General features: G+C 43.9%; 1 protein-coding gene across 9 annotated transcripts in view; it reads right to left on the bottom strand.

Annotated features, from left to right (window-relative positions):
* The window catches only part of HDAC4 (histone deacetylase 4), a 235,641-nt gene that overhangs the window by 182,973 nt on the left and 34,142 nt on the right, over nucleotides 1-18,526 (bottom strand). Inside the window, exon 3 of one of the 9 annotated variants that reach the window (XM_021400689.1) lies at nucleotides 13,675-13,728. The exons of 7 other annotated variants lie outside the window; for them this stretch is intronic. Coding sequence is in view for 1 of the 2 variants with exons in the window: in XM_021400688.1 (XP_021256363.1) it covers nucleotides 13,009-13,015 (7 nt within the window). In the remaining variant the exon portion in view is untranslated. Of the gene's footprint in view, nucleotides 1-13,008; nucleotides 13,087-13,674; nucleotides 13,729-18,526 lie in introns of those variants that run through there. One more of the 9 variants, XM_021400688.1, reaches the window with a different exon arrangement.

Here is an 18,526-nt window from a genome sequence, read left to right as displayed (position 1 = left end):
CAAAGCAGGAACTGAGCTGAATTCCTCTTGCTTCAAATGACAATTTGAATTCTCACATCTTTCAAGAACAAAAAAAAAAGCCCACTTTGCTAGAATGATCGTGTACTGAGCTCAGTGAGATTCCTCCAAGCTCCTCAGAAAGTAAAGTCACTGTGTGAGAAAGGACTATCCGAATGATCATCTGCACCTGCTCACAACTCAAGAGCCTACCCACCTCCTTCTTCTCTCCTCATCCCTTAGTCAAAACTATTTCCAAAGGGATCTGAGTACCAGCAAGCTGCCTTTCTAATCAAAGAACAGTAAGAATGGAAGAACTGAGCATGGAAATGCAGGTTGAATGATGCATTTGGACAGCACCATCCATTTAGTCTTAAGTGCATGCACATCTGGCCCCATACTGCTGCAGTATTCATAGACCAATCATTTATTCAATCTGAACTGCCACGTCGACCAACAGCAACAGCCCTTTGCTTTCTGAATGACTGGAAAAAGAGACGGGGCTTTACTTCCATAGCAATGACATCCCAAGTGGCATCATCCTCAGCAGCTGCAGCACCTCATTCCAGAAAGGCATAATTCCTGATCTCAGAACTACCCCATGCCACTGCAGCTTACAGCCTAAAGTCTGAAAACTGTACTCAGCTCTGACTTGGATTTGCAGTAGGAAATCAGGCTGAGCTCAGCTGCTCCTGCAGCAAAGCTGAGCACGCAGCTAGAACACCAATCTGTGTCCCACAAGCAGCAGGCATCACCACCACTCGGCAGTCAGAGCCTTTCCACTGCAGGCCCAGCTCTCCGCAAAAAGCACGAGCTGCTGGGGAATGGTTTCATTCACCTTCCTGTTCCACCTAACTGCACTGTGCAGAAGCACAGGAAAGCAGGAGCCCCACTCTATTCAGAAACACAGTAGTTGCACTGGCAATGCACGTTGCTGCCAAGAGAACGGCTCAACAAAGGTGGAGAAGCAATCACTTCTCTGCCCTTTGATTTCAGTTTCTTGAAACATACATACCACCCAAAACCAGCTTTAGGGAAATCCCACACTCCAGCAATCTGATTTTACATGGAGTGCTTACAGAAAACTGCTTAGCTATTTCTGCTGCTATCACGACAGTGGGACTTGGGGCTGGAGGAACCATAAGCATTACTCTGAGAAGATGGAAGAGGCTCTGATATGCTCCATCAGTTGAACACCCAAGTGATATTTCCCATATGAAGAGCTTTAGTCCATATAAAAAACAATTTAAACTTCCCAATAATTCAAGCTAGAAATCAACGAGTGAAAAAATACTTCTGCTATCCCAATATAAAAATCAAGCAGTAGGAGAGAAAGCCAAGCTTCAAGAATACTAAGGGCAAGGCCACCATTTGAGCCGAGATGTTCCTCATTGTCCTCGCAACGGACAGAAATATTCCCACTTGTGTAAATAAGGCCTTAGTCAACAGCACGACAAATCCGTACACAGATAAATGTCACACACTGACGTCAGTGCCAGAACAACCTAATCAAAGTACATTCATGTATTTTTAAACCCTGAAGTGTTTTTTTTAAAGCAAAGTAAACAAAAGAAGTCATTAAAACAAGTCTTACCTCTTCAAAAATTCTACATACCAATAAAACAGGGCTGAAGTATTTAATCCCTCTGGTACTGCAGTCATAAAAGTGAAGCTGTACCCAGCCCTGAAACTAACTGTTCCATCTGATGTGTCACTGCACTAGAAAGCAGAAGATAAGGATTTGGGAAAGTGTTACACATCAGACTGGCACTCACATTTGTATTGGAAATTTACCAGACAGGTTAAAAATAACACAGGGAACATTCGCAGCCATTCTGAAGGTCGCTTTCCACAGAAGTGCTACTTTTATAGTACGAGCTCCTGGCAGCACGTGACCAGCTACTGCTAGTATTTTTGAGCAGAGTGCTTTCTGGGGACAATCAGGTTCCCTTGGCTGAGAACAAAGGTCACAGAGTCCAGTCACAACCAACACGACAGAGCTGCAGCACAGAAATCAAGCCCAACAGCTACCGGATTGACTTGTTTTCTTTTGAAAGTGCTCCTCCTTGTAAATCCCCACTAACTTATATTAAAAAGAAAAAAAGGTCATTTCTCTCTCGTAGGACATTTCTATGCTTTTAAGGTCGGCCTTGCAGTTCCCGATTTCAGTAACAAGAGAGGCATTGCAGAGCAAGAAAAAGAGTTGACACAAATGAGGCAGGAGAGTTGTCCAGTCTTTTGCTCTTGGCACCAGACTCACCAGAGGAGCAGCATTCCACCCAGCATGGAATGAGTGGAGGCAGCACCCTCCCTGTCTAAGTGAGCTGGCTGAACGGCCCCTCCATCCATCCACCAGGATGCTCTCTTACTGGAGACAACAGGAAGCCACTGGCCAAAGAAGTGGAGAGAAAAGACTGCAAATTAATACTGTAAGGCTGAATCTAAATAATCAGATCAGATTCAAATTACAGGAGGAAATATTTTTTTTCCTATTTTCATCCCACGTAGTCTCCCTTCCTGATGCTCACCATGTTCCAAACATGATATGCTCAGTGCAAGTTCAACAGGACAAAGCATTTGAAGTGAGCATTTCAGTGCAGTACTCAGAACTGAAGCGAAGCTACATCATAGGCTCTTAGCAAGCCAGGCACAGCATTCATCACCAAGGCTTGTTGATTGCTGCTTCATGTGGTACCACCCTCATCTTCCAGAGATCATTTGCCACCATCCAGAAACATGTAGAGTGCCAGCCTTCTGCCCAGAAACAAAGCCCATCTTGCATCTGGTTTTGAAGAAATGGGAAGACTCCACTCTTTCATTTTTAAGGGCAGCTCATTCATAAGCCCTAAGAACTTCACTGCACATGAGCTTACATCCCCACGTTAATGGAATCTGCAGAAATCATTACACTGCATTAGCAAAGATTTCAGCAGTAATCATACATAATGAACTCCTTTCCAGGTGCTCTTGTCCACTTTCCATCTCATCCTTGAGAGAAGTGGTGAGGATTGGATGCTATTTGTAGAGGCTGGCAGCAAGAGTTCACATTGATCTCATATCCTTCTGTTTCGCTGTGTTTAAAAAGAAGAAACTTGCTGTTTAAAAGAAGCAAGAATCTTTAATTCACTGCCAGCACTTTCCTCAGCTGGAACAAGCAACTGATTTAAGAGTCTCTTAAAGTTATCTGTGGAACATAGATAAATGAAGATAGAAGCTTCATGAAAGATTTCTGACATATTATTCATTACAGAGAGACAGAAAATAAAGGCCTGCTTGCATCGAAGGTACACTAAGCAGCAGCCACCCAGTAAAAAGCTGTCAATGCAGAGTGAAAAGATTTTGATTTGCAGGAACATGAAAGCTTCATCCATAACAAACTCCACAGCTGCTGGTGAAACAGAGCACCGAGAGGAACTATAAATCAGCAGCATCAAACCCAGACTGCAGAAAGCACCTGGAACACCCAACGCACACACGGCCTTCAAACAGGATCTGCACTTCTAGCCTCCATGGCCTCCCCACACACCAACTCCAACAGCAAAGCAGTGCTGTTGTCCCCTAAGCTTAACCAGGCAGAGCAATGCAGTAGGCAAGAGAATAAATCTTCAGCAACAACAACGAGGTTAAAAAACAAAAGGGAAAAACAGGAGAATTAAATTCAGCTCACACTCTGTATGATCTTATATAATGCCTCAACTTGCGAAGATGCATATGAAGATAGGTGCTTGTTGATTTCTCTCTCAGCCAAGGGTTCGCCTTATTTAATGCAAGACAGCAGAGATAAACCTCCCAGATAAACCATGGGAGGAAGAATCCACTTCCCCAAAAGAAAGGATCAATGATGATCTATTTTCCCTTTTATCCTCCTAGTCACACAATGAATTTGAGACGTTAACCGCAGCTTCCATCTACTCTCCTCCTAGATGTCTCCTCAGCTCAAGAATCCATGGCAAGGTCAGCACCAAACCTGTTTGAGCAGGATTTTCTTACAAAGCTTAATCAGCCATGATAAATAAAGCAGCTTCGTTTTGAATGCTAAATTTAGAGCAAGCCTGCAACTTGACCATATAACCTATACAGCTGGACACAGAGGTGGTGTCCTTGGACTATGCAGTTCCACCCAGCTTGTTTTGAGTTAGAAATACAACAGGCAGCAGAGCTGAAGCAGCACACAGACCTTAATTACATGAAAGAGCATAAGTGCAGAATAACAAAGTCTTTAAGCAAGAATCATGCAGAGAGCACTCAAGTCCCCTGCAGCACTTTCCCAGTCCCCCAACAAATAAAGCTCCACATTCAGGGGGGAAAGGATACCAAGCACACTTACTGTAATACCGGCGGATGAAAAATTGTAATTGCTCTGCCTTGACATCTGGTTTCTATTTTGCTTCCATTATATCAGATTACATAACAAACAGATGATGCACTAGATTCGCAGAGTTCTTCTGCAAGTCTTGTATGGATTTGATGTTTACATTCTTGTTCACAAAAATTTCAGCTACAACACACACGCACAGCCATGTTTGAAGCAGGCAAAGGCACCGAAAGCAAATGAGAAGTTCTCAAAGGCAAAAGTAACACCGATTTTGGGAGGAGAGATGGCTGTTTAAATCCTTATAGAAAAGACTGCATTTCATAATTCAGTTCAGAAAGGTAATCTGCATGTAACAGCCCTCACAGTTGTGCAGATGAAAGTTTATATGAATAAGCCGCAAGGAACACACAAGTTTACACCCAGGTAATTTGCTTACATAACTGTTTCACAAGTTTAATGATGCAAGCAAATTCCACTTTGCCCCATCATGTTACTATTATCTACTGAAAAGCAACTCCGCAGCATGTGCATCACCTCCTTCTCTTATTTCTGGTTTGTGAAGCTTTAGAGATAGATACAGCATGTGTCTACATAGCTATCTATTAACATACATACAGGGTTTTTTTCCCCTAACTGGTACTTCTAAGTAATTTCTGCTGTCATGGTGATTCACAGTCTTAAGAACACACAGTAAATATGTAGCTTTCAAAATCAGACATTTTCTTTGCTGACCTTAGGCACATGGTAAACCTTCTTCTGAGTCAACAGCACATCCTTCCTCTGCATCAATTCAGGAAGCCATACAGCAGCTGTTCTGCAGCTGATTCAGCTGAATACAGGTGATTTTCACATGCCAGTGATGTTTCAGTCTTACTTCACAACACAAACTGTGCAGTGTGCTACATCAGAAGAGATTCGATTTCTTCCCAGAATGTGCTTGCATGTGCTTCCTTTGCCAGCACCGAAAGATGTAACAAAACATTTGCATTCTAGTGTACTGCATTTCAGACACAGGACATAATAATCGAATTACAGAGTTACAGTTATGTATACTACCACCTCTAACGCTTCCAAATCATGCACTCAAATGTAATTTTATTCCCCATCCCCACAGTTATCAGGTAGAATGAATTCTCCCCTCAAATACAACGTAGGGGAATGAAAACACTTATGGCTGCAGCGTTACGTAGCTTGTGATGACCCACAGGGACTGGTAGCCTGTGCTCCTCTGCAGGATGCTCAGGTTTTACCTGGAGCAATCCTGACTCATGCACAAATCCTACATTCACAGCAAATCACATCCACTACATGTTCTCCACAGTTACAATGTGCAGCAAGTGAGACCAACTGCAGATCACCTCCAGCCTTCCCACTCAGCACACAATTCATCCGTTTCACCTTCTTTAAAGTGCATTTTTTGCACATGTTCGTACCATACACAGGCAGAGCATTCGGGCCATCAAAAGCTAACGGTAACAATTGGTCTGTATTTCACTTGGGTTCCCCATTTTGATTCCCAGGTCCTAAGCAGGGCAGTGAATGGGAGACACTGTCAGCCTGCCCAAGTACCAACAAGCTGTATGATGGGACTGGCAGCTTAACTGAAGGCCAACTCCAGCTGGGACATTGTGATTTGGCTGGGAAACGTCTGCCAGGGCTCCCTGCTGATGAGACCTCTCAGAGTAGGAGGCTCATGCCATTTAAGCTGGAGCCAAATATGAAAATAATAAACGCATTCACAGATATCAACCTAATCTTCTCCTGTTTTCAAAGGTCAAGTAATTGGCTTTTCCTCTCATCTTATTCTTCCACAAATCTGTGCATATTTACATTATGTGGTGTGCAGATGCTACAGAAATGCTGGAAGTATTAGTCATGGCAGAAAAGTACAAAAATATTCCATAAGACTGCAGTTTTTAAGAAGTCTATCCCTTAGGTACTACAGGTACCTGCTGCTGGCGCTGGGAAACGTAGCAGGAAAAAGGACATTTTGCTAGTGAAAGAAACACTTCTGGCCATGTCTTAACAGGTTCATCATTAAGCACCATGCAGGTAATTAACAGTATTAATTTTACAACAGAAAGACAAGCAAACTCCACTTCTTACCACCAGGAGCTCTTCCCTTTGAACTTTTTCCCACTGGGTTGTGTTCAGAGAAAGCCGTGGAAGAACAGCATGAAGCAGCAGCTTAGGGCAAGAAAAGGAAAATAAAGAAAAAACCCAACATCTCCTTCCATAACATTTGTTCTGATGATGCTTTACTAAGATATTAAAAGGTATGCTACGGAAGTTCCATGAGAACCAAGCCCAGACAAATCTGCCCCAAGAACATCAGGGACCAGCATGAAGCACTGAGCTGCTCCAGCACACAGCAGCAACACTGCTCTGATGAGACTGCAGGAGAAGGCAGCTTCTCCCCCAGACACAGAGCCGATACATACCTGAGCTAACCCTGCCTCTCTGTAAGCATTAGTAATGTTAGCTCTTCCATTTCACCTGCAGAAGATCTTCACATGTCCATCTACTAAAACACGTCAGGGTTGCACTGCATGCCTAAAACAATTTAGCTGCAATAGCTTTTCTACAGATAGAAGCATTTACAGCGGTCGGCTGCGTAGCTCAAGGTCAGCCTGTCTGCTCAGCAGTTAGGCAACATCTGTAATTGAGGTAAAAACATTTTATTGGCACTAAAAAAGTAAAGCATCAACCAGTGCTCACCGCAGTGTGCCAGTGAGGAAAGCTGCATTTGTGCCAGCCACCATTTTGACTGCAAAGCCCAGAATGGATGCAGCTTTCATGCTAAACTCTCTGGGGGGGAAGTCATTGCATTACAAGAGGGTGACCATCTGATAGCCAAAGGAGAGCCACCTTCACGCTGCAGGGGGATGAACCCACACTGCTTTCACCGGCTGCACTCCTCCTCCAGGGAAACCCCTGATGCACACACAAACTCACAGTGCAGCACCTGAAGTCCCTCCTGATGGGATGCTTCCAGATGGGGAAGGAGCTCAAAGAAGCAGATCATTCCTTAAGCACCCCCTCAGCTGAGAAGGGGAAAGCTGTCAGCTAAGGGATCCTCTTCAAAAACTCAGCACACGGCCATCGTTGTACCAGGTGCCCCAGCACTCTGAGAACAGAGCCAAGAGCTCTGCAGGGAGAGCGACGGGTGCACAAAATGAAGGCTCTCTCCTTCACAGTGTTTTGATTTAAAGCTGTGTGTGGCGATGTGAGAAAAGGGGCTGCGTGGCTCTGGCTCTCTGAGGCCAGAACAAAAACACTGTTTCCTCAGCACTGAGATTTTAAGTGCTTATTCATTCCTCCTTGTCTTCTGTAAGCAAACTACTCCTCCATTCATTACAGACTGGCAGAATGCAAAGGTACAGCACACAAGTCTTTGCTTTTACTATTACAAATGATGCTATTTTTGCCTGTAAGCCTCCAGCGCCACAAATCACACACCCTTCACACACATCACCCCAGCTCCCTCTGCTCAGCTATTGTCTCCCAGAGCTGTGGGTGTTTTCCTCTCATCGCTCTACCTGGGGGGACTTGTGGCAGTCTGCACAGTGCTGCATGCTCATCTATACAGCCACGCAATTAACAAAGAACTCCTGCGACCTGCAAAGCACTGCTGCCTCAGGGCTACTGTTCAATCTGTGCTCAGCCCAGAGCTTTCCTCCTGAACGTCACCTCCTAGCGCAGAAGAACAGAGTGCCACCACCATTCACGGTCAGACACACGAAGCCTCAGCACATGCTGCATTTTCTGCCCTCTCATCTGTTTCCACCAGCAGTAAGTTTTCAGTTCTGCTCAAATGCCAGACAAAACATCTTTAAGCTGCCAGCGTGCTCTCTGCTGGCACAGCCAAGGGCGCTCTGCAAAGGTCAGTGGTTTGAAAAATCTGTGCAGCATATCAGAAAGCCTTCTGAGCATGCGATGCTTGGAATGAGAGACTGATCCATAATTAGATGTTTCAGGGTTTGTTATCCTGGAAAGAGGTCTGCAGTGGCACTTCATGAGTCCAAGACCGGGAAAAAAACCCACACGGAAGTTTATTTTCTCAGCGTCTAAAAAAGGATTAAGCTGAAACCAAAACACGGAGACCAGCACTGATGTACACAGCAGGCTCTCACTAGCAGGGGCAGGGCTGCCTGCTTTAGAGCCTCGTAGCTCTCATACCCATGAACACATTGGAACCATGAGCTGGGTGAGGCAGGAGCCCCATGTCAGTCATTCTCTTACTACAGGAGGAGAAGCAGCTGGCAGCAGGGCCATTGCTGAGCAAGTCCATCAGGCTGCTAGCTTCAATTTGGCTGAAACACCCCAGGCAGGCTGTGTACCCTTCCTTGCAGCATCCCTGCGCACAAGGCTATCTTCCACCCAGTTACTCAGCAGAATTAATATCTTGGAAGTGGCGGAGCAATAAATAAAGGCGATCTAAGCTGATAAATACCTTAAAGTTTACCAATATAAAAAACATAATAACTGACCAGAATGCCAACAACAACTAACAAGCATGACAAAAGCATTCAAGCTAGCAGGCACAATGAAAATGCATGGAGGAACAAAGAAAAATACATTAAAAAAGTAAATGGCGAGCATTATGCCTCCTTCAAAATAAAAGCCTTGTCTTGCAGACAACAGTTTATAAACACTATACGTGCCTTTTTTGTGTGAAGTACTTCCACTTTAAGGTGTTCAAAAAACAGACAGTACAGTTCAAAAGAAACAGGCTCACATTCCATTCGTTTCATTTAAGAGAAAAAAGCTTCTAGCACAGCAAGAGTCATCTTTCAACACAACTGCATCTTATCCTTTTCCTTGCTAAAGCCACCTATGCACATGCATCTCCATTTACTATACGTATAATTTCTTTCTGCATAAAAGCACACTTTCTGTAGAGAGATCTGCAGCCTTCGGGTGGTCAGCACTCAAGGTGAAGCACCACAATCTTTTTTTTCTGGTTCACCTGCTCCTGGTTCACCTTCCCCAGGAGGAGGGCATTTCCCACAGCTGGAGGAACCCAGCTCATACCATCGATAGCTTCTGAAGGAACACTCTCCAACAAGCTTCTCATGAAGACTGGAAGCAGCTTCAGCAGAACAACAGTAAAATATATGCCAAAATAAGCAAGAATTAAGGGATATTTTAGTCCATCAGAAGCCATTTCACTGGTCATTCCAGGAGGAGGATGCTAGTATGGCTTGAGAACAAACACAGAGACCCCTCCCCCTGCTCCTTTCACAGCCAACACATGGGCTCCTTACAGCCCACCCCTGATCAGGAGCTGCTGAAGAGCTGAAGGGCATTGCAGCCTTCATGGGACATCAAGGCAGATGGGGTCTGCCTGTAAAGGAAAGCAGCTACTCTACCTTTGGCACCAACACATAGAGCCAACTCCTTGCTAACCAGCTGGTATGCAGTGGCTGCACTGTGAACATATCCAATTTCAACTTGCTTATCCAGTCTCAGTCTTATCAAGACTGACACTTGCCTAGATTACATCTAGCTGTCCAAAACCAAAAATCTACTAAAATACTGTTAGAAGCATCCTGCTACACTCTCTACATGTGGGGATGCAACTGCAGGCAGTATCAGTGCTCCAGGAATGAGCACCAGTGAAGCTGGTACTACAGCAGCTGCTCTGGAGGGCAACAACATGTGAGAAGTCACCTCTCGGGAATTTAGGTGTGAGTGAAGTCAGAGAGAAAACTCAGCATGTAATATCCAGCTCTAGGCACCTTCCCTATTCTAAAGGGGATGCAAAAAGCTCCTAGAGCAAGCACTCTTCTTCAGGGAGGGAAACAACCGCTCCATCTCCCTACCTGATTAAGGCTCGTATTCAACTCCAGCTCTTCCGTGATCAGTTTCCAGGGAAAAAGAAAAGCAAAGCACACCTAGGAAGCGCACACGCAGCTTTACTCAGCAGCTAGGAAGTTTATGCTCTCTTCATTATGAACCACCCAGCATTGCTTACCATGCTCACAACACCATGCTGATGATCAGCTCACTTCCAGGCAAGCCAGCCATCTGAGCCAGGGAAGGTGAGCAGGTGCTTGATGAGCCAGGTCAAGATCAGGCTCCCACACCTTCATCATCACACAGACAAGCACAGCCCAGAGACAAACACAGCCCTAAGAAACAGACCTCACCAGTCCAGACTGGAGGAGATCAGCCAGAGATGAGCGGCCACAACACAACACAAAGCATGCTAGCAAACAGGAGCTGATCTGCACCCACTGGGAATTACAGAATCACTCAGTTTGGAAAAGACCTCTAAGATCCCCAAGTCCAGCCCCAACCCACCCAACCATGCCCACTGACCACGTCCCTCAGTGCCACATCTCCATGGTTCATGAACACCTCCAGGGACAGTGACCCCACCACTCCCTGGGCAGCCTGTGCCACCGTCTCACTGCTCTTTCTAAGAAACTGATCCTAAAATCCAACCTGAAGCCGGTATTTTAACCAAAAATAAGGCCCCACACTCCACACGCACACAAAATCCTTGACAACTTAAAGATTTAGCAACCAAAGGAGAGTTAAGATAGATATACACACACAAAAATATATGCACACTTGAACACACATAACCCTCCATTCCTGAGCCAACTAAAACCAGCCTTGTTGCTGTCTAACAGCATCATACACACTCCTGAACAGCCGAGATCCTCCAATTCAGGCTCACTAGGAGAACAGCACAGAAGCATAACCAATACCCAGCTGACTTTACAATGAGGGAATGACAAGCACACACCGTCTGCGCACCAACACAAGTAAGGGCAAGATGCTGCTAAGCCGGCCACAGCATCCCAACACCCACAGGTTCATCCTGCAGTATCACTGTGAGGCTTCTCCAGCACCACCAGGCATGTCTCAGGTGTAGGAACAAAATGATACCATATTGAAAAAATCATTTTCATTTTCAAAGCTCACGGTGTAACAGGAAAAAGGGGAGAACTATTCTTTGCACAGATTATGCATTAAACTTGACCAAAACACATAAACATCCTTGTGAATGTCAGCTTACAGCTAAAGAGGGGAGGAAGAAGGGAAAGTGGAGACATCTGCCCCCAAACTTGACACAAGATAAAGGATCTTGTACTAAACAAGTACAGGGCTTGTCAAATCCCTGCTTCGGGCTGAGAACAAGGCTGATGCATGCCTGCAGTACAGCTTGTTATTTTAAAGGACAGAAATAACTTCTCAGAAAGTTAAATAGGAAACTTCTTGCTAGCAGCCGGTTTCTCCAGATTGGTGAAATAACATCTACAGCTTTTGTGCAGAAGTGGCATTTCTAAGAATCTTCCTCCACCCCCTCCACCAGCAGGTTTTGTTTTTATTTAGATACAGATTAAGAGAATGAGAAAAAAATAAATACATTAAACTTTAAGAACATTCTTGATATTTCTCTGCCATTTGTGCCATCGAGTATGCACAAATATGCTGGTCTCCTGGGTGCCAAACCTACCGGTAGGGCGGCTCTGAGGCATTGGTAAGTGATCCCAGCAGGAGGAAGAAACTTCCAGAAAGACTGAACAGAATTTTTTTGTTTTGTAAAATCACTGCATTCTTTAAGGAGAAGCTGCTGTAGTCTCAGAAAGCCGGTGGCTTCTATCCCAGCCTGATTCACACTGACAAACAGCTGCACACGCATCAATTCAGGCTCTTCAGGAGCTCCCTCATGTCCCTCCCCAACAATCCCAGCATAGAAAGATGCCTCTGTCTGAAGAGTCAGACTGTGACTACTCTGGGATAGGGGAAAAGCATTTCTTTCTAAGCCCTTCATTTACACCATTTCTTTAATGTGCCTCAATCAACAGGATATTTCAGTCGCCAATGCTTTAAGTTTTCAAACGTCTCACCATTTCATCTTGCTCCTTTTCTGCCTTCCAGAGAGTTGGAAGAAACATTATCAGGGAATTTTCTTTCTCTGCCACTGCTGCACTAACGCAGAGCTACAGACATCCACAAGCTGCACGCTGCATCCTCCTGCCACTGCCACAGCTCATCACAGGGTGCACAGCAACGTGTGCACTGCGTGCAGCACACGCTGGTTATGAGCAGTAGGCATTTTACTTCACGCGGAGAGGGAAAAAAAAGCTTTGTATTGCTCTTTCCAACAGCACACTGGGAAAGCAGCACCAGTTTTACCATTCAGTTGAACTTAAACAGATAAACAAAACAAAAAAACAATAGCAGTGTCTGGAGTATTTGAAATATGTTGTCATTCTTGCAGTAAAATTCTAGTCTTCATGCTCCCAGCTAATAAACAAACACAGTCTTTACAATTCCTGAAAATTAAGCTCTACCTCACCTTTAAAAACTGCAAAGTTATTTACCAGGTTTCCTCCCATCCATTTCCTGAAGCACTCAGCACCTGATGTGCACAGAGAGCTGTTCAAGCAAACTGCTCTGGAGAAAGTTTATTTCATCTGATTGCTAGAACCCTCTAAAGATTAAGTAACTGTTACCCAATTACTTTGAGCAATTATCCCCAAAACATCCCATTCTTCCGCATAATAGCATCCACATTCACCTTGACAAAGGGGAACAGCACACACACATTTTGCTAGTAACTAACAGTCTCTCGTTAAGATATATTAAATCTATATATATTGTATTAAAACTAAAATACAACTCCAGGAACTTAAAAAGAAAGAAGAGCAGAGAGAGGAGAGAGGCCAGTTTGTAACCTGACATGCAGCAGCTTTGCTATCCCAGCAGGAACATACATCCCACAGCACTGTTGGACCTGATCACTCTGCAGCTGCAGAGTTAGCAACCTCTGGCCTACTTTCAGGCACATTAGAGTCCAACTGTATTTATGCTGACAGAGACAAGCAAAGGTTGTGACGACTTATTGACGCAAGAGCTATTTGGCACTCTGTGCCAAAAATTAATCAGTGGAGGAGGAGGAACTCTCTTTAAGCACCCAGTTAGAAAGTGATTTGGTGAACTGCTTACAAAACAAGCTGATGTCTTGCATGACAAACACTGAGAGAAGTCAGGAGCGCAGCTCTCACACAGCAGCTTCAGTTTAAGACAGAACTCACTGACCAGACGGAAACATTGCACACACCCTTGACATGTAAAAAGAAAAAAGTGTTTTTGATCCTTCAGCAATACAAGCTGGTGCTATGTTTAGATCACCACATCTCAAATACATTCTGGGTGACAATTATTGAAGTATACCGACCCTGCAAGGCAGTGGCTGGTCCTACCTGCTGCAACTCTGGGTGCTAAGGAAGAAAACAAAAGAGTCCAGCGATCCATTTAAAACAGCTACTGCACAGAGACAGATTTTAAAGGAAAAAAGTCAGAATCCCGAAGGCAGACTCAAGGAGTAGCATCACCCCTACCTGCCAAGAAGCCTTCACGATAAACCTGTCAGGAGCTACCAGGCCTTCCACCTGCTGGAAAGAAAAAACATCTAATGCTAATCAGATACTTGCTGTCAGCAGGGAACAGATTTCCTCAGCCCTCCTCCTCTGTTTGTTAAGCTGCAAGGATTGCATGCTTTCTCCCAGCAAAGGCTGCGTGAGATCAAGGCTCAGAATAAAGCGTTCAGAATTTTCACATTTTCTCCCGAAGTGACAAGTCAAAGAGTCAAGACTTGGATGGACTACAAGGGTCTGGTCTGTATGCGTCGGGCTTTCTGCTGTTCTGGGTTATTTTTTGACCACCAAAGAGAAGGAATATCAGCTTGGTCTAGTTCAGGCTTTTATCTCTCTCCACAAGAGCAGCTCAGGCACTTTACAGAAAAGAAATATGCTACTGTGAGAGAAAAAAGTTTCAAAATAAGATGCTTCTTTTTATAGCCAGTGTAAAATAAGGCTACAGTTAAAGAAGGGAAACAAGTCTGTTTAACTAAAAGCACAAGTTTTAAACACTGAAACAGAATAAAAATCCATCTCAATCTTTATGCTTTTCTAGCTTAAGCTAGAGCTTAAGCTGTAAGGTTACTGAGCTGTAAGGTTTCTCTGCTTGAAGAATTTTCAATTGATCAAAATAATGGAACCAACTTTACAGTAGTTTAATAATAATAAATCCACAGTTCTCTCTTTGCTCAGCAAATAAGGCAACTGAGTGTGGCACCACCCATCGACACTGGGCAGCATCCAGCCTGACTAGCTGGATGTCGGAGTGACTACATACACAAATACCTGCATTGATCCTGGTCTATTGATCAGAAGGTGAAACCTGAGAGCAATGAGTCATTACACAGTAGTCCATAGACAGCAACAACTTAAAAAAATAAGAAATAATAAAAAAACAATCAGCATACTTAATTCAGTGAGTGAAGTGCCTGGAGAGGCACTAAGCCCCGCAGCCCCCAGATCTTGCTAGCTCGCAAAACCTGATGGGGTTGCATGACTCTAGCAGCAGCCTTTTGGGACAAAATGGTTTACCTGAAGCCAAGACTAGCGGGTCAAAGCACACTGGCTACACCTTACTCCTATTACAATTTTCCCTGTAAAGCTATTTATGTGGTTTGGCAGCATAAGAGCTACAAACAGAATGAGTACACAGATTCTTGAATAGCGAAAGGGTCAGGACTGATTTTTTTTTTTCTTTTTTAAATGTTTCTTTGAATTCATCTGTCATTCCTCCAACATCCTGATCCCAGCCCTACCACAGAGTGCAGCTGCAGCACAGCCAGATTTTCCACAAATTCTCTCCACTGCAAACAACTGCATCTTGCCCATGTTTATAAGTACCTAGGGAAGGAGTAGGTGGCACTGGCAAAATCCTACTTGCTCGTATGTCCAGATGCCACCACTCCACTTTTCATTCAGCAAAAGGATGCAAATCCCCAGAGGCATCAATTTTCAGCCATACAAGCTCTGAAGCAGTACCCACACTCGCCATTCACTGTGGAGGGAAACAACACAGCACTCCTCACACATGAAGGTCCAACTGTGCTATTCCCTGAAAATGCTAAAGTAACTGAACAGATGACAGAAGCAGAAGAAGGACTGAGAAATTCAAATTTACCACTCCCAATCCCATCCCCAAAAAGATCCCAAGCGGTGTATTAAAGCTGTTCGTAGAATCATAGAATGGCTTGGGTTGGAAGGAACCTCAAGGATCATCAAGTTTCAAACCCCCAGACAGAGGCAGGGCCACCAACCTCCAGATCTGGTACTAGACCAGGTTGCCCAGGGCCCCATCCAATCTGGTCTTGAGCATTTCCAGGGATGGAGCATCCACAGCCTCTCTGGGCAGTCTGTTCTTCCCCTCTTCCAGGTCCTCACAAGTAGAAGTGATCAGGATTCTGGTCTCCTCAGACTTCTGGACCAACCATGCATGCTCACCCTTGTAGAATGCACAGGGACCTCAGAATTCAGGCTCACAGGACTGTTCTGCTGTGGCTGTTACAAAGGTAAGCAGGCCAGATGCAAACACAGGAAAGCTTCACCCTCGTCTGCAGACACCCTGTCAAAGCCTGTGCTGTTGGGTCATAGGGAGGACCGCTGATGCCATGTTCAGCACAGGGCAAAGAACCCCACATGTGCTTCTGGTAACACTCAAAAATGGGTGCCACCAGTGGCACACTCAGGCTTAGCTGCTCCAGGGACACTGGCTGAGAGGCAAGCAGGGCAAAGCCTTCCCAGGCAGGAGGCCACGTTGTGCCACTCCTCCACAAAGGCGATGGCAGCCAAGCTGCCCTCTTTTCCCTCCTGCACTTCAGCAATTCCTTGGGGGACAGAATAGCTTAGCAGTAGCCTATAAACAGGTTTAGCAGACAAACTTGTCCACCTGATTGCATTAACTAACTAATATTCCCAATTACTGTCCTCATACATGGATTCTCACTGTGGGCTGGCAGAGGCGTGGGTGACAAGTCAGAGACTGTAGCTATGGTATGAAGTTCATAAACAGCAACATTTGCCTTCCAGTGTATTGCTGGTTGCAGCCCGATTGTGAAGGGCTTTTCCAGACTACCTGGTTTTTAAGCAATAAAAATTAAGTTTGAATCATGCTTGAAATTCAGGACAAATACCCAACTTTTGTTGTTGTTTGAAAGAAGACATTAAGTAATTTTAATCTAGTTCAGTTTGAAATAGATTGCAAGCCAACAGTAACATCATTTTTTTTTCTTTAACAAAAAAAGCCTTTATGAATGTTTTCCTGCAGGTAATTCAGATTTCAATAGCTGCAAAGTTTAATATCATCTTCAGCCTTTTGAATGGTTGAAAACCTGCTTCAACATTTCAGAACTTCAATCTAGCAGGTATCATTTAGCCAAACCATGACAGCATTTCTCAAAGTGAACACCAGAAGCCCATCAAGTATTTTAAAGCAAGTAAGAGCACTGCAGGTGAAGCATCCGATATACTAAATTTTAGCTTTCTTGGGGGAATAATTAATTCCATACACCATTTCTCACTGATTATGGCGCTAAAGATATCAGTGGAGATTCACTTGCCTCTTTTCTTTTTGCATAGTCACTGCAGCTGTAGCCCTTGCACAGCCAGTACACCCATGGACAAGGAGAAAAATAAAGCAACTACTGAAGTTCAAGGAAAAAAATTAAAAAATAAAAATAAAACAAATAGAAGAAACAACAGAAGCCTTTTTTGAGTCACAGCCTAAATAGATATGAACAGAGAGTACAGGGATACTCATGAAATATTGCAGCCCAGGGTGAAAAAGAGACTTGTCAAGCCTTTACTGAAGAATGGGAGAATTAACTCATCCACAATTTCTCCTTCACTGAATCTGGTACTCCCTGTTCAATCACTCTTGGCTATAATGTCAGCTTCTGTTAGATATAAGAGATACAAAACAACAATACGAAATCCTAAAAACAACAGTAAAAGAAGCATCAGTGCAATTTTTTTGCCATCTTTCTCCCTCCCAACCAATATAAAAATCTTCTAAAAGAAATCAAAAAACCTCAAAGCTTTTGACCAAGAGCTCTCAAAAAGCAAGACAACTTTTTTTCTTTTCAAATGGAGGCAAACAATGCCTACTAAAGCCCAGGTAATCAGATGGCCAAACTCTTATTCTTAAAGGATGAGAAATGCCACGTATGGCTGACATCCATCTGAGAAAAAGTGGATTTTCTGCCTCTGCTCTTGAATCAACGTCAGAGTTAGAGGAATGACTGAAACACTCCTTTAAGATCAGCACTGTCCTAATTGATCTGACCACAGCAATAGCAAACAAGCCTCATCAATGTGAAAGACTGGCCCTAAAGAAGGCAAACTGAATAATTTAAAATAAATACTGAGAATATACTCCTTACAGTCCAGTAACAAATTTAATTTCAAGGAAGCATACATGGGAAGATACAGGTCAAACTAAAGCTGACCAGAGATGAATACCAAAAATGCAGTAAGAACATGGAAAAAGGTCTTTTTACTTTCCTAGTAAGATACAGGGGCCCAAGGACTATCTTAAACATTATCATCTGACTTCAAAAGTGTAACTTTTTTTTCCACCCTTTTCCTATTCTACATCTCATCAAAATAATCTGGTTATCTCCCTCTCACCATAAGTACCTGCTTCTCATCTTTATACTGCAGGCTACATCACAGGCTAAAAAAACTACTTTAGAATTCTTCAAAAGCCTGCTTTAAAGTGCAAGAACTGCATTTAAAGAAAAAAATAGAAGCAAGATGAACGTACTTAGCAGGGACACTGACCTAGAAGGAACTTCAGCTTGAACCTCAAGTTGAAGCACAGAAAATTTTTCTCTTTTGAGGGTACAGTAAAAACCTCATACAGAAAGTCTCCGCTGTTTGATGCTCCAGAAAGTAAAAACTTCACAGGTTCCATGGTAGCAGTCTTAACTTGCATTGTCCTCACAATGATACTGTTCCTGTTAGAGGAAATCCAGGATGTGCTCAGCTTACGCACCCGTAAGGATCTGAATACAGGTGGAATATGCATTCAGTCAAAGAAAGAAAAGTAAATGCGCAGTCTCGGTCTTGCAAACGTCTTTTAACCAAAGCTTTTTTGCACAGGCTGGTATCACCTTACTGAGAAGAACCACCTCTGAGGATCAAGCACACGTTGCTTGGATCACAGAACTCCTCGTGAGCCATAACAGAACTCATATCGCTGTCCCTGTGAGCTCCCACCATTCTGCAGCCATCACAGCAACCAAATGATCAACAGAACTTTTGCTTCACAATTTGGTGAAATAAAGATTTTTCTCCAAGTTGCATTATGTATGACAGTATACCACAACGCTTTTCACAT

Source organism: Numida meleagris, chromosome 5, assembly GCF_002078875.1.
Source record: "Numida meleagris isolate 19003 breed g44 Domestic line chromosome 5, NumMel1.0, whole genome shotgun sequence".
Taxonomy (NCBI): Eukaryota; Metazoa; Chordata; class Aves; order Galliformes; family Numididae; genus Numida; species Numida meleagris.
This window is presented reverse-complemented; position numbering and strand designations above follow the sequence as displayed.